The sequence below is a fragment of the Natator depressus genome, chromosome 10 (assembly GCF_965152275.1).
Source record: "Natator depressus isolate rNatDep1 chromosome 10, rNatDep2.hap1, whole genome shotgun sequence".
Classification (NCBI taxonomy): Eukaryota; Metazoa; Chordata; order Testudines; family Cheloniidae; genus Natator; species Natator depressus.
In genome coordinates, this window is record NC_134243.1 from 19,721,232 (window position 1) to 19,747,305 (window position 26,074).

Below are 26,074 nucleotides of genomic sequence, written 5' to 3' on the forward strand. Positions count from 1 at the left end.
GAAACAACTTGGGTGTAGATTCCAAGGCGGTGAATATGCATTCAGATCAGTAACTTTAAAAAAAAAAGTGAACCCAAGCCCCATTTCAGCCAGCAGCAGTGAGTCCAAGGAATTCAGAGGGCAGCCACATTCTGTTTATAAAAAGACCAAACTGATTAAATGAGAACCCAGCAGGGGCCATTAGGCTGAGAGATTCTGAAGAGCTAACACTGAATTGGTGCTTGGCCGATTTCTCTGCTCAGCTACTTATTACAGTCCAACCCTAATTCTGTAAAGATGCTTCCAAGTTTGGCTTTGCAGCTCATATGGCTGGTGACCCAGCATGCAGGAAGAAGGGAGATTGAGGCAGTCAGGCTTGAAACTGCTGAGCTGAGAATGGGCCTAAGCACAGAGATCTGGAGTGGCAGCAGCACAGTGGATGCTGAAGGTTTCAGGAAGTCTTCAGGCCCATGGAGGGGCTGGGGAGAGAGAGAGAGAGAGAGAGAGAGTGTACTAACATGCAAAATGTGCTTCAGAGAAAGGCCTGAGAGATGAAGGATGGTCCAGTAGTTAGGGCACTATCCTAGCATTTGGAAGTCCTGGGTTCAAGCCCTTGTTCTACACATCCTGTGTGATACTGGGCAGGTCAGAGGGTTTATCTGCACTTTGAAATTTACCAGAGTAATTATTCCAGAATACTGTATTCAGTATAAGACCCCCTGGGGACACTTATTCCAGAATAAGAGCGTCCACACAGGGAGCTATTCCAAAATAGATATTTTGGTAAATTTTCAAGTGTAAACAATATCCTTCGCCTCTCTCTGCTTCAGTCCCCCATTTGTAAAATAGGGATAATAGTACTGCCTGACCTCATAAGGGCATTGAGGATAAATACATTAAAGACGGAGGCCGTCAGGGACAAATTTTTAAAGATATTTAGTCTCCTAAAGATGTGGATAGGCACCTACTGGGGTTTTCAAAAGTGCTTATCCGCATCTTTAAATTCCTCTATCTGTCCCTCAGCTACTACAGTAATGGGGGGGCCATATTAGTACAATACACAGATCTCTCCTTGGGCAGCCACTCCTAGAGGTATGGGCGGAAGGACCAACCCCACTTAGGGCAGAGAACATGAACATTTTTTCAAATCATTTTCCACTAGATCTGCTGATTGTGGCCTTGTTTAAGCTCCCTTTTGCAGGAACACAACTGAAAAACTGGTTAGCCCAATATATGCAGGTAAACTGTAAATGCAACTGGCAACGAATTCACAGATCAGATAATATTGTCCACAGACTAATATTCAGAATAAGATTTATTCTGTTCACTGATTAAACCAGACAATTTAGATTTACAAAGAGTGAGATTAAGATGTGGTTGCTTACTATACAATAGTATCTGTATATGCAGAGCTGAATATTAAGAAAAAAAGTCATGTATTCATGTGTTGTGCAAAAATAGTTTTTGCAAATTCACATTTCTATAACATGGTATAATTATTGTTAGTGAACCTACTCCACTTAAACTCGCAGCATTATTTTGTTAGACAAAAACCCATCTTAAGAGTTCATTATCCTAATAACCTTGGCCAGCATTAAGAATTTCTGGGGTTACAACATGATTTCTAAGTTAATATCACTAGCAACTAGAAGGGGTACGTTCTCACATTAAACACACAGGGCACATCATCAAGTGTAGGGTCAGAAAACAAGAAGCCCCAACCCATCAACTGAGATTAACCCTATCAATAGATCAGTGTTGTATATCTTGCTATGTCCTGCCATCACATAGTGACTGCAGAAGACATGGGTTTGTTACATCGGTGCAAATACCTCTTTTCTGCATTACTACATATTTTAGAGTCTCTTCAATATTTGCAATCAAGGCATTTTTTCCTTCTTTAACCATTAGGAAATCTTAATGGCAAGTTGCTCTCACCAATACCATCTTACCACCTGTAAGGCAGATTGTTATAGAACGGGATTCTGACAACGAATTAATTTCCCCACACGGCTTTATTTTAGACTTGCAGTTGCATTGATTTTGGTTTAAAAAAAAAAAAAAAAAATCTTGCCAAGGAACTAAAATGTAGATGGAGACAAACATTTCTCTAATTTAAGCCATTGATCCATGCAGCACACTGCACTGGAAAGTTATAACACCATAACTCTCTTGCTAAAACAGTAGTTGTGCTCCAGAAAATAATTCCGTATTTATGGGGAGGAATACTGTCTCTACATTATATAGCAGGTCATGAGTTTTGACCAGCAGTTTTACAGAAGCAGCTTTCAAGAAGCGATTTACAGCAGCTGATGTAGGAAAGTGATTCACAGTATTAGACTGACCAGCAGTGCTACTTTGTCACAGCACCACACAACTCAGTCTTGTGGAAAAGGCTGAGATTGCAGGGGACTGTTGCCAATTGCTTGGTGTAGTTCTCATCCACCCTTATTCAAATTAACTACTGTGACTGCTTCTTTAAAAGACAAGGGTTTAAAAAACGAAACAAACTAATAAAAACACCCTAAACCATCATGGCCTCGTCATCTCAGAATCTTCTCAGAGTAACATCTGGACGACACCCTGTGGGGAATGTGCCACGGGTGCAGGAATATTTGAAGGCCGGGTTCCAAACTCCAAGCGCTTCCCTAACCTGTAAATACAAACAACAGCCTGATTGCAATGCGGTGTATTGCATTCACTGTACATGCATGTTCAGTTTTTGCAGTCTGTTAGGTCACTGCTGTGTAGTAAAATGCATCACTCAGCATCAAACAGCACAAGGAACTAACAGACAAATAGTAACTCTCAAATCCAAATGGCAGTTCTGACACTAAACTTGGTAAGTCACTTAACTTCTGTGCTTCAGTCTCCCCATCTGTAAAATGGGGCTAAAACAAACCTCTCTCCTGCCCACTGGTGTGAAGTGTATTATGCTTGCTGGTGCTAAAATACTCTTTTCAACATTACATCAGTAGGAATATTGTTTACACATACTAATATGCAAACAGATTTATAAAACCCAATAAGGAAAAATCTACAAGAGCTCATGAAGATTCTGCTCTTCCTTTCACAGTAGTGTCTCCGCATCAGAAACTCTCCTTAAGTTCTACTGCTTTTGGTAATAGGGCAATGAGAATTACCAGAATTCCAGCACTAGGGGCTTGGTTCTGAGGGAATACAATCAACTGGGAGTTATCCAACTCCTTCTCCAGAAGGAGCATTTTTATATTTTGGGTGAGCATTTTATGTGCAAGTTGGAATGGATACTGCATACATCTGATTCACAAAGAAAAGAATGTGGACTAGATCATGGGTCGTCTTTAGACGGGCACCGAGCTGCAGCTGGAAACACCTTTGTTGATTATTTACAAAAAGCTGATTAAAGTGTTCAGACAAAAATTTACAAGGTTCCAGACTTAGAATGTAATTGAATTACACAAAAGAGGTCTAGGCAGCTGCACCCCAGGAAAGAGCCTTGGTGATGCAAAAGCAGAACTTTTATTATTCCATTCTCCCATAATAAGAGAGCATAAGTAATGACAAGGGAAGCAGGCTCCCCATCCATCACTAGCCTCCTGGGCCATCCTTTGACAAGAATATAGTGCATGCAAACCTTTAACTGACCCCCTGGCTGTCAACATCCCACTCACCAGGAGCCCAAAATAAAACACTGGATCGTACATTTATGCCGAAAGTGTTTTACATACGCTCTATAAATTATATATGTTTTTCAAACAGAGCCCCAAACTAAGCTCTGGCATAGCACATTTCAGCATATAGTGTTAAACATTTACAACTTGGGGTAAAGTTTTCAGAATTGCGACAGCCTCCCAAGGAGCCTAAATGGCCAAGTCATTTCTGAATTTTTTACCCTTATATTCAAACTGTTTCCATTACACTTAAAGCCTTCAGCTAGCTAGTTTGAATGGTCAGCGATCACGTGATACACAATATAGGACAACGTGCTTTTAAAGGAAATATACATTAGCCTGTTGTAGTTGGCTAGTCCATGCCCTTTTTAGTATCTTCTTTTCCATTATGCTAAAGTGCAATGCAAAAAGGATCCTGAAGTAGTTCATCCCTTTTGAGAATGAAGTATGGAGGGACAGTGTTACAGATGTAATGTAATGGCCCCAATTTTATAAGGGACTGGGAGGTCTACCAGAAGAACAGAGAAAGGGCATTTTCCAGCCACTCAAGACAGGACTGGTCAGAACACAGTGTCTCAGCTAGCTCCCTGCCTCCTCCTCATGTGAGCAGTTTACTTCTGCCAGATCAGACCACTACTTTACGAAAGGAGCCAGCAAAAAGTGTGAGGCATATCAGGAAGATGGACCATTTATAGGAAGCTCAATCAGCAAGGAGCTGGATATCTGACTGGACAGGAGCAGTTTGCAAATGTCAGAAGATATCCCATAGGAAACAGAGAACAGGAGGCGTTTGATAGAGTATACTCCTCTTAGCCCAATCCCCAGCCACTCTGTACCTTACCCCCAACCCCCCAGCTTTTAGCCCCAGACTTCAGACTCACTTTAGAGCATCAAGATCTGTGTATAACCAAACCACAGGATCAGCGTTAAGAAACTGCAGCCGACCAGCACTTACCCGTTATTGCTCAAAGGCATGTGGGAACTGCTCAATCGTTTTTCAAGGCCATCTCTGCTCTTGTTCAGATACATGGATGAGGACATGGCGGGTCTGCTTGGAGACTGGTCATACACAAAGTTTCGACAAGATGCAAGTTTGGATTCCAGAGCCTAAAGCAAACAGTTTATCTGAGAGTTAAACATCATTCTCTCCCCCAGCACAGGGCCCATGGAAGAATTTTCTAATAATTTACAAGGACTCTGACAGAAGAAGCTTTTAGCTACTAGTCCCAAATCCATACATGAGCTCTGAATTTGAAGGAAGAGGTACTGCTGATACACAAGTCTCTCTGGCTTCAGGATCAGGCCCTTAAGCGTCTCATTAAATGGCAACATTATTTTGTATTTTGGGGGGGCTGGGAGGGGAGGAGAGAGGTAGAGGAGTTAGCGCTTATGTTATGGAGGGAGAAGCAACTGAGAATTCTGTTAGTTAAAACAAGAGCCTCGACTTCCCCAGAGGTTCACGCACCTTTTATAACTAGGCTGCTTTTAGAAGCATCACTTCTTTATGAAGCTAAATGTTCTTTCAAACCTTCTCCCCAAAGCCAATACACACCCACCCACCGTGTGGTATGCCTGGGGTCTCCTGAACACATTACTAAAGCTGTCACCACCAACAAGCTAGATTCTGCCTCAGACACCTCGGAGGAGGACTTGGCCGGAATTCTTCCCGGGCAGCACTTCTGGTGCACTTGAAGCGAGTGCAGTATATTCCCTTAGCATCGCACTCATTCACACTGCCCTGCTCCACTTTTCCCTCCCCCTCTCGATGCTCTTTCAGATGGGAGAAAAGTCTACACTGGCTGGCACATTGAGTGGTGCAAAAGCCACAGGAGAGAACGATTGGCCCTTGTTGAGGTACATTCTAGCTACACAGAGGCCTGAGCTACAAAATAAAGTTCACAATTTTCAAATCTCTTTCATGCAGAATTAGAGTCTGTTTGGATCCAAGTTTTGGTCTGAGTTCATCTCTACAGTTTAACTCATTCAGTGGTACAAAGGGTTAACGCTGGTTTTCATTCTCATAGTACAAACATAGCCACCCATCCCCTTTCTGCATAGCTTTAGCTAATGACTAAATCCTTCTTACCCCTACTTTCCGTAGTAAGTCTCCCACAATGTTTAGCGCCGATATCCTGGCAGCTGGTGTGAGAGGAGTCCTGCTGTAACTATCCTCAAAACCTTTGAGAGAGAGGAAGGGTAAATAAAAGGGATATATTTTACGCATTATATATGAGAAAACTTAGCAAAACCTTAAGAGAGAGATTGTAAATGGTGAATACCAATCTTCTCTCCTCTCTTTTTAGCTGAACTGCAATTTTCTTGTTTCCCATTAGAAATATAAATCACTGTATCTTTCCGACATGACAAGTTGCACTGAAAAGATGCTGGACTTTAATTTGCACTGGTTTTGAAAGCAGCTTTTAAACCTTTAGATTTCATGAGAAGTGTTCTAGTCTGTCTCTATAACTTGCAATGGAAGCAAAGAGAGAAAGAAAGGCAGGTCATCCAGAAAAGTTCACATGACCCAAGGCTTTATGGTCTGTGTTGCAAGAATTCCTGGATCCTCTCTCTTTTATGTGAACATACTATAGCGTGTCAAGTGCTTCCAGCTGGAACACAGGATTTTAGGCTGAGAGTACCACAGTCAGGATATACACACATTTTATTAGCCACTTACTAGAACTGTAACACTGAATTATTAAGGTCAGAAACTATCACAAGAAAACACTCATGGTGTATGCGCGCACACACACACACACAATACAGTGAAGTTCCCTAAACCGAATTTCTATTCCTTTTTACTCAATTTAAAGAGTCTGGGCAGGTGGATTTGGGAGTTATTTAAATTTTTAGTGTTCATAAAAATGAGCAAGTAGTACCACTGGAGAGAGCCCATATTTTATAATTTGGAACAGACAAGTCTCCCGTTGTTCCAGAATGAAGTATCTCTAACTGGCTAATTCAGATGAGTGTGTCTGGCGTGAAAGATTGTGTTGAGACCTCCAATCTCCTTTCTACCAAACTCATCCAGATTCAGGGATGGTTAATGACTGCAAATTATAGCCTCGTGAACTACCTTGCCCCGGAAGGTGTTTTGTTTTTTTTTTTAAGCTCATGTTTTAATACAACTGGCTATAAATGCACTACATTTATAATGCACTGGCTATAAATCTACTCAGACATTCATACTGAACCCATGACAGGTATTCAAAATAGATTACTGTACTTCGCTGTGTTAAATACTTCAATACCTGTCATGTTCAGTTCCACTTTTCTCAGCTTCTTCTGTAGTCAGTAGTTTGATAGAAATTCAACATGTACCAGGAACAGTGACTCTAGACTGAAAAATTACTCAATGCACATTGGTATTGTGCATTAGCCTTACGTTAGCAAATGCCAGTCACTTACCTCTTCTAAACGTTCCTGGGGTGCTTATACTGACATTGGGTCCCCTATGAACTGCAGGAGTTGAAGGCACAGATAAGGTCGCTTGCACGGCTGTGTCCGTTCTTTCTGCCTCCCGTGTACTTTGTATCGGTGTTTTGGGTTTCTCCTGTTTCTGCTGCACTGCAAGTTCTTGCCTTAAGTCTAAAGGAGAAGGAAAAGGTACAAAGCATTTGGATACATGTCCCAATCTGAAGCTACAAGGTGCAAGAAGTGTTTTTGCTTCGTCAAAGTACGCTGTTAACACTGATAACCCCAGAGTGTTTCACCAGCCACAGCTGAAAAAAAGAAATTATTCAGCTTCCAAAGAACGTGTACACCCCACGAATCTTGGCACTAGCCACTTATAACTGGTTCAAAATCCCAGGTTCCAGAATGGGAGATCAGCAAACTAAGCTTTGTTGGGACAGTGTAACTCAAAACACCCTCAAGCTTGTGGTCCCTCCCCTCCACACCACCTCCTCCCCAAAACAAGCACAGGGCCCTCCCTCCCATTATTGTTATCTAGTTGTAGGTTCTTCTGTGGCGCTCATTTTCCTAACAGAGCGCTACACAAATGTGAATGAACTTATCCTCCCTACATCCATGTAAAATGTGGAGTTTAGTACCCCTGCTTTACAGATGGGTTACAGAGGCACAGAGAGGTGAAGTGACATGCCCAAGGCCATGTGAGGTCTGTGACAGAGCTGGAAATAGAACCCATTTCTCCCAATTCCTTGCCCAGTTCTTTACCTACAAAGCCATCCTTCCTCTCTTCTGGTCCTACTGCCAGAGACAGCAATCAGGAAACTAACTATTGCAGCTGTGGAGGGGAATCAGCACTCACTCATGGCGTCTGTGTTACACACTGTCCCTCCATACTCCACGGTCCCTTTATTCTCCTTACTGGCTCCGCTCTCATGACAGAAGTGGACAATATCTCTGTTGCATTTGTTAAAATTCATGTCCTGTCAGCTCACAATGAAGCAGGCAGTCAGGCCACAGAACGCATCCCTCCAAGTCGGTCAGCTTTTCTTATTGTTTTAAAGTACAGAGGCAACGACAGAGAAGAGAGCATTCTGGGATACGTCTCTGCCTGCATGGTCTGCTCTAGAATGACAGCAGTACTTCAGAGGAGCAGGGTGGACAAGGCTACAATTTCCTTGGGTGTTTCTACAAGTCAAAAGAATATTTAGAAAATGCACCCAACATAGCTAAAAGCCCAACTGACAAAACACTGAATTCTACAATGTTTACAAAGTATGCCTCCGATTTGCAGAAACATGCCAGAAGCTACAGTACCACCCATCCCGCTCTCCCTAGGCAGGGAGGAGAGTGGCATGCGACTACTATCCAAGATAAGTGCCCAGACAGGATCTCTATTCCACACCATCAAGGAAAGTGAAGCTTCCATCGACAGTATTTCTAAGGTCTCTCTCTTACTATCTCAACACCATATTCGAGGGGCGGATTTAATGAGAACTTTGGAAGGCGGGAGGACAGGGGTGTATATAAATCAGTTAGTTGACCTCTGGCTTCATCTTTCAATCGCTGCACTGATTCCAGGAGGTTCTCTTTCTCATCTAGCTCACTCTCCAGAAAGGCATTTCTTTCAATGGCCTGGTTCAAACGCTGTTCGAAGTCCTCCAGAGACATTATAGTGGCTCTGTGTGTAGAAAAAGGATGTCAAAGAAGTCATTAGGTTCCTAGCGCATCTAAAGCGCCAACTCAGATGCAAAGAAACTGCTGTATTTCTGGTGTGAGAAGCTCCAATGTTTTAATTTTAAGTTTGCAAGAAACAGACTAGCCTCACATTCCACTCACCCACTTATAGGAAGGCAGTAGCTCAACACCTGTAGCAAGAGCAGACAAGTACCACAGTGGACATGCTCAATTCTGCTAGCTTCACAAAAGAGAGAGAAAGAGCTGGGTAGGGAAGGGTTAAGAGCATCTGCATTACCTTTTTGCTCTTTCCAAGTCATCATTTGCTTGCTCGAGTTCCCGAATGTACTTCTGTAGTTGATCTTTAATAGCTGTCGTCTGTGCCAGGTCATCTTCTAGTGCAGAGATCTGCTGGTAGCCTTCTGAATGTTGCATTTCAATTTTTTCCTAAGCAAAGGTAGACCAAACACCACATCAGGGATTTAGCACCGCACAGCCCCTTCCTTTCTGCTCCGCTGTGCTTACTCAGCCTTTCCCAGTCAGAAAGGAGGAGGTCCTGGTAAGCCATCTTAGAACTACCATCTTTCACATGGGTTAAAACCAATAAGGACAGACACTAGCCTCTTTCCATCAAGCCAGACCTCTGCAAGCTGATCCCAGGAGCTATCTTCTTGGCTGCTGGGTGGGAGGGCAGGATCTCTCTTCCTCGCTCCCTACACGTTGATGGAGCTAGGAGATCTAGCCTCACTCACCTCCATCACAGACTGCTCCCTACTCTCATGAGTGCTTACACTAGTTCTCTTTCTCTCCTTCCCCATTCCTGCCCTTCATGGGGAGGAAGCAGTTCTATCCTCTGTAGCGAGTTGGGATTTTCAGTGGTTCTCTCTGTGGGAGAGGCACAAGACAACACCATCTCATATGCTCACAGGTGAGCTCCCAGCTCTGTTTGAGGCACATGTATGTACCAGACAAAGAGCACTCCCTGCTTCTACCCAGGACCAGGCAGAGCATGATCAGTGTGCTTCAGCAGCACAGCACAGCACAGCACAGCACAAGAGAGCCTAGACTCCAGGAGGGAGGAAAGAAGAGTGCCTTGGAGACAACTTGGAGGAAAAATACTAGTCCCTCTGCTTTAAGTCCATGCAGGTGGAAATGCAGACCCACCCCATCACCAACCTCAAGACCTGTTTCATGACCAACAGCCACAACAGACCTGTGTAGCGGACCTAGATCTTTTGTGAGTACATGCTTTGGTGCTCTAAGCACAGGAATGGAGGTCAGATAATCCTGAGTTAATACCCTGGCTGTGATGCTGTTATACAAGGCCTTGAGCAAATCACATAATTTATGTGCTTCATTCCCACCCACCCCATACTGTGAAAAGAGAGAAGTACTGACCTGCCTCCCGGGGTGAGGAGCATTAGTATGTGTATAGAGCGCTTTGAACATGAAGTGCTGTAAAAATGCTGAGTATTATTTTTATAGTGCCCAAGGATATCCTGGGACCTTTGCAACACAAGACCTAGTAAACTGACTATAAACAAAAAGTGAAACTGTCCAAAAGGAGCAACAGGGTAATACAGGAGAACCTCAGACTTATGAACACCTCAGGAATGGCGGTTGTTCGTAACTCTGAACAAAACGTTATGGTTGTTCTTTCAAAAAGAAATGTTCAGTTGTAAACTTAATACAGCTTTGAAACTATGCAGAAGAAAAATGCTGCTTTTAATCATCTTCATTTAAATGAAAAAAAAAAAAAGCACAGAAACAGTTTCTTTACCTTATAAAATCTTTACTTTAAAAAAAAAAAAGTTTACATTTAAACACATTACTGTTCTGTATTTGCTTTGGGATTTTTTTTTTTTTTTTTTTTGGTCCCTACTGCCGCCTGATTGAGGTGTGTGGTTGACTGGTCAGTTCATAACTTTGGTTTTTGTAGCTCTGAGGTTCAACTGTAGTATATTAGGAGCATAAGTGGCAAATATTCTATTAGATCCCAGTGCCTAATCAGGGCTTATCATCACATATCCTGTAAAGTCCTTTCAGTTTCTGCAAGGCTCTTCAAAGGCTCAGGGTTCTACATTAGCAGATCCCAGTGCAGGGATCTAGAGTCCTAAAATTCTTCCAGATGTATGCATCTGGGATTATTGCCTATGTTACTAATAGAACATTTTTTAAAGAGGATGTCAGTATCCCTTTAGGGCAGAGACACAATCTAGCCTGTATTGCAATAATTCACGCACTAAAACCTTGGCACCAGATCACCTTAACATGCAATTCCTTTTTCTATGGTCCCAAGATTACCATCTATTAACACACCTAAAGCATTTATAACTGCAGGAGCTAAGCGCAACAAACTAAAGTCACTGAAAACAAATCCACATACTGGAATTAACAAGATGAGAAAAAGCAAGGTCTGTAGCCTATTTTTCACGTATTTAAAGAGCGTTATTTCAAGGTGTGTATTAAGTGGTACAGAGACAATGAAGTTGGGGAAATACATTTTCTGAATTCAAGAAATTCTGTATTGATTATAGGATCAAAAGTGTTAACACTTTTGCTCCCTCTCATTTTGAATTTCTTGGATAATTACCAGTCTAACTTAAGTCACCAAACACATAGCCCAATTACCTACAGCAGTGGTGGGCAACCTGCTGCCTGCACGCAGCCAGCCAGCAGATTACCCTGACGAGCAGTGTACAGCCCGCGGGCCGCAGGTTGCCCACCAGACCTATAGCTAGTCACATAAGGTTCACTAAACAAGCCCTCTGAAGCACTGTTTCCAATTAGTGTGAACTGTATTTCGGAGGGAGGCGGAGGAAGCACAGAGGGCAGCCTGGGAAGCTCAAAGCCATGAACCGCATGGGCCTGGCAAACTTTGTATTTTTGACCTAAACGTAGATGCAGGTCCTTGAAGTAACCCAGTTAACAATGCTGCTCAACAGCCTCATGAGTTTAAAGCTTCTCTCTTGAACTGACTCAAACAAAAGACAGAACGGATAAGTTTGGGCCTTTGTTTTTAGCTAATTGTAATAAACAGTCAGCTGATTTGCTCATCAATGGAGACACTGTTCCTTCACTTGCAGGCTGCTACTGTCATTTTCAGTCTGCATGAATAAGCCAATTGTTAAAGAGTTTGTGTCACACAGAATAAGTTCTTTGCAGTGGAAAACAATAATTTTGTTTCCCCTAATGCAGTATGTTTATTCTCCACTTTTGAGTCAATTTTTATTATTCCTATCCCAAACTGCCCTGGTAATATTGCTTCTCATCTTCTCCCCATGGCGGAGAGAGAATTTATTCTTCCCTCATGGGAACTGATTGGAAGTTTTATTTTTGCAGAGATATTTTTCCTCCTCTTTCCCAAACCTGTCAGCTTGAATGGGTTTATGTGGCTTGTGTGACAAACTAGGCCAACATTCCATACAAGAGGTTACACAACTAGAATTTTAAGGGTGTTTATATGGGATTGTTTTGTTTTAAATCACACGTTGTAATAGCAGCAATGTCTGGATTTGTTTTGGGTTGAAATAAACAAAACTCCCACAAAGTTGAGAAAAACAGTATCTTAAAAGTGGACTAGAATTCTTTAGTATCCCCTTTTGATGTTTCTTACCTAATTACTGTATTTGTGTAAGCAACACATACAGCAAAACCCAGTTATAGTTATACTTGACTCCTGTTAACTCAGTACTGGATCCAACTGAGTAAAGTAGATCTAATTAAATTAATCTTGGTCTCCACAAATATTGAACTGGCCCTTGGAAAATGCTAAGCGTTTTACTTCATTTTTTTAGAGAGCTGATGTTTTAAATGATTTGCAGATTAACTCCTTTTAAAAAATAATCTTGTTGGCATTTTGTAGCTAAATTTTGGTGACAAACTTTTGTCAAGTTTAAATGAATTTAATGAAGTTAAAGCTCTCAATTGTGGAGAGGAGGAGGTATTTTTTGGGGTTGGTTTTTTTTTTTGTAAAGGATTATTTTCAGCATCTTGTCCTTCTTGGAAACTGAACCAGACTAACTTCTTTTTATCCTGCAGCATTATAGCCCAACGGCATCACCATCTTATGTCCCATCATTACTATCTCCCAAGATATTCTTTTAAAAAAATTTAATTATATTCCCTATTAAATAAAATACTTTGCATTTTTTCCTTAGAGATTTTAATTCGTAAATTCATTATCCCACTTCACAGATGGGGAAACCACATGCAGAGAGGTTACACACCACTGGGAGACGTAATTTAGAGACATTTTCAGAGCCAGGAATAGAAAACAAGTCTCCCAACTTCCACTGAATCATGCTTCCTCCTATTTAGACATTAGGTACCAATTGACATTTAGACATTAGACATGAGTCACAACGACTACTTTTTAAAACAGACTTAATCCACCATTCAAGTGCAGCAGCTCAGCACAACTGACTTTCCTTCTCCCGGACCTTGACAAGATCATAGACTCATAGGGTTAGAAGAGACCGCAAAGGTCATTTAGTCTCACCCCCTGCCAAGATGCAGGATTTGTTGTGTCTAAACCATCCAAGACAGATAACTATCCAGCCTCCTTTTGAAACCCTCTACTGAAGGAGCTTCCACACCTCCCTCAGCAGTCAATTCCATTGTCCTACTGTTCTTACAGTTAGGAAGTATCTCCCAAGATTTAATCTAAATCTGCTATGCTGTAGTTCGAACCCATTGCCCCTTGTCCTGCCCTCTGTGGCAAGAGAGAATTATATCTTTTATTGCTTTGGTCTATTATATGAGACTGTATACTTGCATTGTACAACAAAAGAAACGGGGGGGGGGGGGGAAATAGGGCAACAAATGAGGAGGAATTCTACTACAAATGTAAGGGTTCTCCCGTCTGGAATCCATCCGAAAATACATCCAGTGTCTCAGCAAACAGATGGCTAGTAATATTAACTACAGTATTCAGACCTAAGAACGGGGAAATATATTGATATTTTCTTATTATCAAAGCAAACTATATTGTTGCAATTTGTTGATAAACATCTTTATGAACACCACATTTCTAATGCTGCAGCTCCACATTTCCCTGATCATCTGCACACACTGCCCTTTCTCTGCTGCTCCTTTACCTTAATTGACTCCAGTTCCATTCGAAGGCGATTGTTTTCCGACAGAAGGTCTCGATTTCTGAATTCCGTTTGTTGCAGCTGGGTCTCCAATTCTGCTTCATATTCTCGGCTCCCTTCTTGGAACTCACGTAGTTCCTCCTGTGTATTTTCTGCACTGGAAGCACAATTCCAGCCAGAGAATTACTTGGGTTCATTTTAATAAAACAAGGAAATTCCGCTCACCTTAGTATAAATGTATGACAAAATAAAATGCTCCTCTAATACGACAGGCGGGCATAGATCCTTCAGTTACCTATGCGTGTTCAGAAAGGAAAATAAATGATTGTATGAAAATGCCTTTCAATAGTTAAATCATATTTGTTCACCTACACTCTCGCAGCAATTTGTCCTGGAACAGAGGATTACAAACAACACAGTCCGTCTTTACGTTAACAGAGACCAAGACAACAATAGCATCCACCTACCTTTATGCACCATATCCTCAGTCATGCTCACTTATCTGCCAATTTAAGCTATTTATATTAAATATTCACCTGGGTGAAAACTCATTTGCTGAAGTTTGATATAAGAGATAGAACGCAAACAAGCCTGTCTTCAGAGTTCATTCAAATATTGCTACAATGATTAAGAATAGATATGAATATTAAGTATCAACATGCCATCTCAAAGCCTGATCCCAGGAGGGATCCACTGACAGCAGGATTGAGCCATCTGATTTGCAAATCTTAAAAATCAGCAATTTGACATATTGAGTCATGAAAAATTCCATTTACTCTGACACAGTTTGAACTGGAAAGAGATGCAGAAAAGACTCTCTACCTCTGCTGGGAGTTCACTCCCTCTGTGGATGGTGCTAAACCATCCCTACTTAGCCAACATATTCCTGACTGAAACATATTTCTGAAAGATTATTTTAATCTCACTTTTGGAATGCTGAATGTGGCAGGCATCTAGGTATATTGCCCCAGCAGGCTTCCTCTACACAAAGTCAGATTACATAGCCACAGTCGTCCCTTCTGGCCTTAGAATCTATTAGGGCTGTCAATTAATCACAGTTAACTCATGTGATTAACTCAAAAAAAATCAATCATGATTAATCACAGTTTTAATCGCACTGTTAAACAATAGAAATCCAAAATATTTAATAAATTTCAATTGGTAGTTTTTCTACATTTTCATATATATTGTATTCTATGTTGTAATTGAAACCACAGTGTATATTTTTATTACAAATATTTGCACTGTAAAAATGATAAAAGAAATAGCATTTTTCAATTCACCTCATACAAGTACTGTAGTGCAATCTCTTTGTTGTGAAAGTGCAACTTACAAATGTAGATTTTTTTTGTTACATAACTGCACTGAAAAACAAAACAATGTAAAACTTCAGAGCCTACAAGTCCACTCAGTCCTACTTCTTGTTCAGCCAATCGCTAAGACAAACAAGATGTTTACCGTTACAGGAGATAATGCTGCCTTCTTATTTACAATATCACCAGAAAATGAGAACATTTGCATGGCACTTTTGTAGCCGGAATTGCAAGGTATTTATATGCCAGATATGCTAAACATTCGTATGTCCCTTCATGCTTCAGCCACCATTCCAGAGGACATGCTTCCATGCTGATGACATTCGTTAAAAAAAACAAAAAACAAAAAAACATTAATTAAATTTGTGACTGAACTCCTTGGGGAGAACTGTATGTCCCCTGCTCTGGTTTACTTGCATTCTGCCATATATTTCATGTTATAGAAGTCTCGCATGATGACCGCACATGTTGTTCATTTTAAGAACACTTTCACTGCAGATTTGACAAAACGCAAAGAAGGTACCAATGTGACATTTCTAAAGATAGCTACAGCACTCAACCCAAGGTTTCAGAATCTGAAATGCCTTCAAAAATCTGAGAGGGATGAGGTGTGGAGCATGATTTCAGAAGTCTTAAAAGAGCAACACTCCAATGTGGAAACTACAGAACCCGAACCACCAAAGAAGAAAATCAACCTTCTGCTGGTGGCATCTGACTCAGATGATGAAAATGAACATGTGTCGGTCCGCTCTGCTTTGGATTGTTATTGAACGGAACCCGTCATCAGCATGGATGCATATCGTCTGGAATGGTGGTTGAAGCATGAAGGGATATATGAATATTTAGTGCATCTGGCACGTAAATATCTTGCAACACCGACTACAACAGTGTCGTGAGAACAACTGTTCTCACTTTCAGGTGACATTGTAAACAAGAAGCGGGCAGCATTATCTCCTGCAAACGGAAACAAACTTGTTTGTCTGAGCAACTGGCTGAACAAGAAGTAGGACTGAGTGGACTTGCAGGCTCTAAAATTTTAGATTGTTTTATTTTTGAATGCCGGGTTTTGTGTACATAATTCTACATTTATAATTTCAATTTTCATGATAAAGAGATTGCACTGTAGTACTTGTATGAGGTGAAATGGAAAATACTTTTTTGTTGTTTTTTACAGTGCAAATACTTGTAATCAAAATATAAAGTGAGCACTGTACACTTTGTAGTCTGTGTTGTAATTGAAATCAATACATTTGAAAATGTAGAAAACATCCAGAAATACTTAAATAAATGGTATTCTATTATTAACAGTGAGATTAATGGTGCAATTAATGTTTTTTAAATAGCTTGACAGCCCTAGAATCTATTAATTTTCCTGGAGGACTGTAGCCTCAGGCTCTCCTACACAGATTTCATCATCTCACTAGAAGTTCCTACAATGAATTACAGGATCTATAGCCCTCTAGGAAGACAAATTATGGACATAAATTCATTGTCTTTACCATTGTTTATATTTCATAGCCAATTCTTTCCAGTAGCTGGTTTCTTCTTCCACTGAATTGAAGTGATTTCCTTCCAAATCTTCCATGATGAAATCCCTAGAAGTCTAGAATTCTTGTTTCATGTTTTTCTGAAAATTAAGGAGTTGCAAATTTAGGAGTTAGCATCTTCCTGTTACTGCATTATCCCATTGCTTCTTCCAGTGGAATTATCCCCCAGGCATAGTAGAAGCAGCCTCATTTTTGGAGACATGCTCAGGGTTTAGTTGATCACCATATTTGGGATCGGGAAGGAATTTTCCTCCAGGGCAGATTGGCAGAGGCCCTGGGGGCATTTTCGCCTTCTTCTGCAGCGTTGGGCACGGGTCACTTGCTGGAGGATTCTCTGCACCTCGAAGTCTTTAAACCACGATTTGAGGAATTCAATAGCTCAGACGTAGGTTAGAGGTTTGTTATAGGAGTGGGTGGGTGAGATTCTGTGGCCTGCGTTGTGCAGGAGGGCAGACTAGACGATCACAATGGTCCCTTCTGACCTTAAAGTCTATGATTCTATGACACTTAAAACCAGATTGGACAAAACACTGCCAAATACGCATCATGCGAGAGGGAGGACTAGATCATTTAATAGGGATTTTCTCTCTCAAGTTTCTCTGAATCTATTGAAGGTTGGTACCCCCACCAGATTACCCAGTGTCTTCCACTCCCTACCTGACTATATGGTACTTACTGTTCAACAGAACATTAATAGACATTCCCAGCATAAGCAGTAGGTACAGAAAGCAGCTGAGGAGGGAGACACCCCAAAACACACGCTGCCCAGTGAGAGAATGAGAGAATCCCTGAGAAATGCAGAAAGGCCATGTGAGCAAGAAACCAAATGCTCTGATCTAAAAGAAAATACAACTAAGTTTGACTTTAGCAACTCCAGAGACATGGCAGCTACCCTTGAAAATACGCAGGAATTTTACTGAAACATATAAAGGATCTGGGGATAATGATTTCCTTTGGTAAAGGTTTCAAAAGTGCCTATGTGATTTAGGAGCATATAGATCTAAGTCATTTAAAAGGTAAAATTTAAGAAGTATCTATCTAAACTCTAAGACTCTATAAAGTACAAAATAGAAATAGAACGCAATAGAACAGCTATCACCCTGAAGCCTGTGATGCACTATAATAAATGCATTAAAGTAGAAATGGTTTTGTGTGTGTTAGTCACAGGGCTTGTCTACACTTACGGAGCACTAAACACTAGAGAGGCGCAGCTGAAGACGCTACCTATGCAGACAGGAAAGCTTCTCCCATCTGCGTAGGTACTCCACCTCCGCGGGAAGCAGTAGCTATGTCAACGGGAGAAGACCTCCAGTCGACATAGCCCTTCTACTCCGAAAATTAGGTTGGATTTTCCACACACCCCTGAGCAATGTAGTTCTACGGACATAAATTGGCAGCGTAGACCAAGCCTCAGAGTGGAGAAAGGTCACAATTAAGGCCTCTAGACAGTCTGCTCTGTGCAGTGCTGGGCAAGGCAAGGATTACACAGAGGCTGACATTATAAACCTAACAGCATCCTCCAGAGATTGAAAACTGTAAATAAAGGTGGAATCTGGCTCTTCATTTACAAAGGCAGGCAGCAGAAATACTGGAACCCTAAACTGTGAATGGGAGACGCAGAGTCAGCAAGCCAACTCCAAATTTTAAAGTCTCAGCTTTAGATCTGTTTATTAATAAGCCAGTAAGTCTCCAGATGGCAAGCTTAAAAAGAGAAAGAGCAAACACATTCAAAGCCATCAATGACCATTTGAAGATTTTTCCAGTCACACACGTAGAGCCTGATCCTGCATTTCACATGCACCCTAACCTTTCAATTTCAACTGGAGCTTTTGGTGAGCAAGAAATGCTTGAAAACAGGATTATATGATTAAACAGTTTCAAAAGCATCTAAGCCTCAAATTTGTAAAGATATTTTAGGCATTGCTTTGTTTGGGCATAAGTCCCATTTTCAAAAGTGACTTGGACAATTAGAAGCCTGAGACTCACTGAAAATCAATGGGACTTAGGACCCTAAGTGCCCAGGTCACTTTTAAAAATGGGACTTGGTTCCCTAAATCACTTAGGCCTTACAACGTTGACTGGACCACCACATGAGTACCTTTAAAATTCATGGCCTAAGTCCCCACTTGACACTCAAAGGGAATTAGACACTTCTGAAAACCTTTCCTTTAAATACCTGGGGTGAGGGAGGGGCGGCGGCGGCTGGGGGAAGTGGGGAAAACCTGAAAGTGTTTAAACTCATAGGAGTTTGGTTTGTTTAAAAGGGACCAGCGAAAAAAAACAAAATGCTAATAAAACAAGAGGTTTACACCCTTCTGCAAACAAACAAGACCACCACACTTGACCTAGTGACATTTCCTGAAGAAGTCTCAGGACTTCCAATTGTGGATATATTTATGGAAATGTATGGAAAAAGCTAAGAATGGGATGGGTGGGAAGTACTAACTCGCTCCAAATTATATTCATGTCTAGTAATGTGAAGCTAGACCATGCACAATTAAGATTCTCGCTTTATTTTTAACAAGTTGAAAGTGCCTTTGATTTTAAATAAGCATTTCACATGCGGAGCGCTCTGCACGAACATTAATTAATCCTCACACCACACTTGGGAGGTGGATAAATATTACCCCCATTTTACAGATGGGGAAACAGAAAGGGAGAAGGAAAGCCACTTAGGCCACAAGCCAGATGTGTCACTCAGATTAGAAATCAAGAGTGGCCAACCCCCAGTACTGTGCTCAACCCACCAGAAAAGACAACAGACCACATCATCCCTTCGGTGGGTGTTTTCCACACACTCAGAACAGGAACTTTCCAAATTCCATTGACAGCTGGGGCAAAGGTTGCACCCTTGTCCATCTCCCACCTCTCAGGGAAGTGACAGGGTTTGGCACACAGAAACTACATATCTTGGCGATGTGCTGGAGCCATCCGCAGAGTGGTCTGGGTCAGGTTTCCAAGGTGTAAAGAGATGTGGGAAAAGCAAAGGTGGTTTTATGGGAAGGAAGGATGGTCTTGCAGTAAGTGCACCTGACCAGGACTCAGGAAATCGGTTGTTTTATTATCACTATTATTCCCAGTTCTGCCACAGTTTTCTTGTGTGACCTTGGGCAAATCAGTTAATCCCTCAATGTCTCCATCGCCATCAGGGATAATACATGCCTACCTCACACGGTATTGAAAGGATACACCCATTAACATTTGTGTGATGATCAACTACTACAGCAATGAGGCATAGTAAGTAGCTAGACAGATAAAGGCACCTTCACACCTCCCTAATTCTGGCCCCAGCCTCTGCTGCAATTTTAGAGTAACTCTACGCCAACTGGAAAACGGAGGTTTAAAAATATTTCAATAGAGACTTCTCTCCTGTTGGTCAGTTTTTTTCCCCACTAAAAATTTTGGCTAATGTGAAAATGATCCGGCAGAGCGCCTTCAGATTTACATTGTAGCGTGTGCACTTTCCTAACAGATTATAGATAAAACTTCCAAAAGTTTGGTGTTTGAAAAACAAAAGGGTTGAATCCTCCACCACCAAGACCCAGTCTTGATTGCAAAAAGGGTGTGTTTTGAAAGTGTTTCATTTTAATACAATTGCAACGTCCTCTTCGGGCTCACTTACAGGCCTTGTCTAGCCTAAGGCTTAGAAGTGCGATATCCAGTCACCTAGCTTGATATAATTAATACCCTCTTAAAATTCTAGTCAAGACAAAGGAATGGTATACTTTAGGGTACTGCTAAACTCAGCCTAGCTTGACCAGTTTAGCATGTGTTAAGGAGGACATGCCTTGTCTAGATTAGATTACAAACACATTAGTTAGCACATATCAACTAACACAAACTGACATCCCATCTTTAAATGCTAGTCTAGAGAAGGCCTCGGTTGGGTTTGGTAAATATGAAATCTAATTCCACTTGCAGAGCTTGGCATGTAACAGCAGATCTCATATATTAAATTCTATGAAAGACTGTGGGCTGTATAAAAGTACCTCAGATGCACAGGAAAGCTTTCACATGTGGAACAAACCCAGTGGTACAGGATTCAGAGAGGACACTGTAAAGAGGGTGTGATGTAGGCATGAAACTTGAAATATTCTCAACGTCCTTTTCTAGAGAGTTTGTCTTTCTGGAAATTAAACTATGCATATGACAAGGAAACACCAATTATGCACTGAGCTTCAGAAAGTCATCAACTACAATTCAGTGTGATCTTTGGAAAGGAAAGGATACCAACTAGTTTTAATAACACAAATCATTCCTTCCCCAGTCCCAAATACTATTAAAAATAGACAAGTTTCAGAAACAAAAGAAGCTTTTTAGACTTGGAACATTCAGGGAAGGAATAGGCAAAAGAGGAGAGAGATTCAATACCTAACCTCTTTCCAGTTTGGATTGGCCAGGAAAAAAAAGATAGTACACGTGAGCAATTACATAGGGTTGCATAGGACCTCTGAACTTTCTTTTTTCCAAAGACTATCATCTTTGGGTCTTGTCAGAATGGTCATTCCACACTTCCTCTAGGAACCTGGTATATGCTTAGACTGCCGTTCCAGCCAGTCTGGGCTATCTCGGGGTCAGCCCAGCACTAGCATAAGACAGAGTTCACCATTAACATGTACTGATCCTCATGAATTCCAGGACAGCAATTCCCATGGCTGATTCACGAGTTGCACTAGTGGGCCCAATGGAACCTGTATTCAGAGAGCGAACAAAATTAGACATGATGGAGAGTGGGGTGGGTCTTTAGAAGTAGGGTCCTCTGGACTCCTCCTCTTCCTCACCCCAACAAAGACATGGAGCCAAAAGCCCTGCAATTTGCAAGCATAGCTCTTACTGGCTCAATGGGAGTTGCATGTGCTTACATCAGGGCTGGATTTGCTCTAAAGCCTGTTTGCCCCCTTACATGGTGACATGTATTTTGGGGCCGGGGAAAAGGGGAATTTCTTTTTAGATTTCTAAGGTCTTGTCTACATAGGGAAATGTACTGGCAGACCTATTTTGGTATAAATTATAGTACTACAGTTATATCCATATAATTTCCTGTGTGCATACATATTTCAGGGAATTATATGGGTAATAACTGAAGCAGTACAATTATACCAGCATAGTTCTGCCGGTAAATTTTCCCATGTAGACCAGCCGTAAGGTACACTCCCCAGGCATCCCTTTGGGACCATACATGACTGGAACACATTTTGTTATATTATATCTATCCCTAAGTAATGCCTACAGTAAGCTAATTGCAAACTAATGTGGAGACTGCGAGTACATGTATGAAAAATTTGAGGCCCTACATTTGTTACCACAAGATAACATGATATGACATGAACTGTTTTTCTTCTGGTCCATGCCTCAGGTGCATGCCTCGTGCCTGCAGTGAGCCAAGAACTGCAATTAAACATTAATACATTCCCCCCCCCGCATGTCTTATTACTAGCCATTTCACACAAGGCCCTGTCCAAACATAGGCCGCACGTCAGGTGCTAGAGATATTTAGGGTGAGAGTTTCAAGACAGCCTAAAATGCAAAGGGAAAAGTTTGGTTAAAAGAAAACTATTAAATTTGGTCCCAAAATTAGGTTGTCAAAAACAAGATTTAACGAGACTTCAGACCAATCAAAATGTTTCCATGAATCTTCCGTTTTCTTTTTCAATGACAACAAAAACAGTTTGTGTTTGCCACATGCGAACAGGCAGCTGCCTCCCAAGTGCCCCCTCACTGTCAGAGGTGGCTATGCAAGTGCACTGTCTCAGCTGCCCTCAAATCAAACTACCAAACAAAAACAAGGACCAGTGGCACCTAAAAGTCTAAGATTTATTTGACTCCTTGTTGTTTTTGTGGATACAGACTAACACAGCTACCCCCCTGATACTCTATACCAAACAAAGCCTTCCCTGGTTCTGCCACACCCCTCCACTGGGGATCTCCCAGGCCTTCCCTTAATCAGGGTTCCCTGCTACAACTTATTCACTCCCAGCAGTCTCTGTCCCTGAGCATCTCTTCTCTTTCTTTGATAGCTTCCTGATGCTCTCAATCACTTCTTCCATACCCAGATGGTTCTACTAATTAAACCCCACACCCCATACCAAGTGTGGCAGGCAAGGCTAATTGTATGGGGTTGTTCAATGGGGGCAGGCTACCATTACACAATTAAAGCAAACAGAATTATACATAACACAATTTTGTAGTTTTGTTGAGAAGAGGGTTTTACCAGCATTTTGCTCACAACTTATTATTGCCATCAAAAACAGAAGGTTATAACTTTATCTAATGCACACAGTTTGGCTACACCTCGTTTGTTTTCGTACATGTAGAAACCAGAAGGAAAGATTTGGCCATACTTCCTGCTTGTAAGCAGCACAGCTGGTCACAGACATTACAAAATGTATCTGTATCATACAGGAACTAAAGTTTTCTGGTGGTATGAGAGGAACTTCTGCAGTGAGAAAAATGTTTACATGTTTCGTTCCAGGAAATGACAACAGTACTGCAAAACACTAGTTCATATCACCATGGCATAGACCATCTTCAAAGTAATTTTAGAATGGGGATTGAAATACTGTAATCAGAGTCAGACCTAATCAAACTCAGGAGAACTCTATGCTGGATTCTAATATAAGATTGTAGAACCCATTCCAAAACAGCTCTGGGACTTAAATATATTTTTAAGGATCTATTTAATTTAGTTAACAATGTCAGCAATGTAGTTTACCACAGCATTCAGAGCAGTTCCATGTCCCCCAACCCCCCAGAGGGGAGAACAGGAGAAGGACCCTCTGAAAAGGTAAGCACAAAGCAGAACTCTCACAGGCCAAACTTTTATAGATTCCATAAATGCTCTTTGGACAAGTAATTTGTTCCATAATCAGGGCAAGGGGAGAACTAAGTTCATATGGGGGAACCTTCCTCTAACCATCAGAAAAGAGGTTCTTTTGTCTCATACAAAAGAGGTTTTCACATCCTCTACAAAAACTTCAAGCAGCTTCCCAGGCTGGACTTCATGTCACATCAGGGACTATTTCCCTATGTTTAAATGCCACAAAAGGGAATAAAGAGAAAGAGGTCATCCCAAAGAGAAGGTCACAATTAATAGTATATTCAGAGGCCAGTCTAAGAAGGTTATCATTGCATGTGAGTCTCTCTGCAAAAAGGGCTTAATTTAAAAAAAAAAAAACACTATTCAAGAGTTCAGGTACTTATCCAAATCCAATACTTTTGAGTCTCAAACTTTCTTAAGGAAACTCAGCAGATCAGGCACATTCTCTCCTGAAATACCTATTTGTTCCTTGATGCTTCCTGGCTCCAGCGCGAGAGGCTGTTCTCACAGCAGGAGGGGTTTCTGATTCTATTGCCAGATCAAACACCGAAAGGGAAATAAGCTACTCCGGACATTTCCAAATCTCGACAAAATATAAAAGTCCAGTTCCACAAAGAATCTAAGGTTCAGGCTGGCAATTAGGGGTGGAAGCGATGGAGAAAGTACAGGGTCTTTATTTTGTCCCAGTGGGCTTACCCGAGCCCATGCTCCCGGCAGCCTCAGAGAAGAAGAAAGGCAGAGAGCGATGCAAGCAAGATGTGGACACAGTGTAGCGAGGGGGCACAGAGGGCTGTTGCTTCCCCCGTCCTCACAATAGGATGCATCCCTCACACTGCCACGTGGAAACCCTCCCTGCCCTACCCCGTCCCCACACAGCAGTGGCAGCCACAAGGGGAGACGGGAGAGGAGGATCCTAGGGGTTTGTCCTCCCCAAAACTTTCCAGAGACCCAGCAAAGCCCTGAACGCTCACCACTTCCGCAGGGAAAAGCAACCAGCTCCAGCCACTGCCACCTTCTATGCAGGCTACAGGCACCTTCTGCCACCCTCCTATAGCCACCGGCCGGGACTAGTACGAATCTAAGCTCTTACCCTGCCCAGCTCTTTGTGCCCCCATCCGAACCATTACACCCAACCTCTGCCCAACACCCTATTGGCTGCAGGGTCACGTGGCCTGAAGAGGCTCCTCCAATCAGCTCCGGCAGAATGCTGCTTTTGGAACGTTTAGAAACTTTTGTCTTTCGAATGGGGTTTGTTTTTTTTTTGTTTGTTTTTTTAACTTTTCAGTTGCAGCCGGGCCGGAGGGCGAAGGTGTCAGTGGGACAGGGCTCTGAGCTCAGGGCATGGTGCAGTACCGCCCCAGGGATCTCAAGCAGACCTCCGCCCTTTAAGCAAGGCAAGATACGGTGGAGTTATGAAGACTCGATGTACTGAGCAAACTGCAATGCAAAGCTCCTCCCTTATTATTAGCTACGTTTTTATGGGTGTGTTACTTATTTTATAACATCCATAAGTGTGCTTGGGGCTTCACCGAAGGCGTAAGAAGACAGGGGCACTAATTCTGCAAACACAAATATATGTGATTAATTTTTTTACTGACAAAAGTTAACCACTTGCATTATTTTGTAAGATCTGTAGTGTGAGTGGAGCTTAAATCGCCTCTGCAATCGCCTCAGTTATAATTTTATTAACTGTGTATTTTTTTCCACACTCCCATAACTTTAAAAAAAAATTTCTCAGGATGTGGTGTTTTGTTGTTCTTTAAAAAAAAAAGTCACCTTTGGGCTGACTTGTGAGTTTAGACTCCAAGGTGTAAATTTTCAGAAAGGTATCTCAGTATGTAACCTTAACTATTTTAAATGCCATAAAAGTGCAAAATTTATACATTCAAGATACCCACTCAATCCACTTTTTGCTTACCATGGGATAAGATTCTGTGTGCAGTACTGCTCCTGCTGAAGTCAACATGTATTAGGATTAGGCCCTCTGTGAGACATTAGAAAGCAGCATTTACTTACATGTCATTTATGATCTCCCCATTTGGGACATGTTTCCACAAAAACCACAGTAAGACTAAACAGAACCTATGAATGATGTGAGCACACCAGTATAATGTTTTTGTGTCTCCAAAATGCTGGGAAGGACAAGAATGTTCACCAGCAGTAAGCCTGATCCAAAAGCCTAATGAACTCAGTGGTACTCTATGATTTGACTTTAGTGGAATTTGGATCCAGTTCTTTTTGCTTATTAATTATTAATAGGGATAAGACATACTCAGTGTTGCTCAAGTACAATAGGTATGTGCCCATATTATAATGCACACAAATACCTGCTCAGTAGGTGTCTGATGTTTGCTTCCTGAAAGACTCAAAACAAAACCACAAATTACTACTTTGGAGGGTGATCCAGCCCACATATATGTGGACATACATCACTGAGCATTTTATTATTAATTATTGTGCACATCCAGCCGCCAGTTTAACAAGATGCCTGTTGATGGGCACCCACATATCTAAGCAGAGGACTGAGGACCTCATCCTAGTCCCGTTGATTTCAAAGATTCAAGTTCAGGCTCTAATTCCATTG

General features: G+C 41.6%; 1 protein-coding gene across 2 annotated transcripts; it reads right to left on the reverse strand.

The window, feature by feature from the left end:
* Positions 1-1,294: 1,294 nt before the first annotated feature.
* Positions 1,295-24,952, reverse strand: NDE1 (nudE neurodevelopment protein 1). 2 transcript variants are annotated; one of them, XM_074964617.1, is made up of 9 exons: positions 24,581-24,952; positions 16,626-16,753; positions 13,817-13,970; positions 9,016-9,164; positions 8,585-8,721; positions 7,041-7,220; positions 5,719-5,810; positions 4,588-4,739; positions 1,295-2,632 (listed from the first exon to the last, which is right to left on the reverse strand). In XM_074964617.1, exons 2-9 carry the CDS (start codon positions 16,709-16,711, stop codon positions 2,539-2,541), a joined length of 1,044 nt encoding a protein of 347 aa, XP_074820718.1. In that variant the 5' UTR covers positions 16,712-16,753; positions 24,581-24,952; the 3' UTR covers positions 1,295-2,538. The 2 variants fall into 2 exon arrangements, with proteins under 2 accessions (XP_074820718.1, XP_074820717.1); XM_074964616.1 differs by having other exon boundaries at positions 1,296-2,632; positions 24,462-24,602.
* Positions 24,953-26,074: the final 1,122 nt, after the last annotated feature.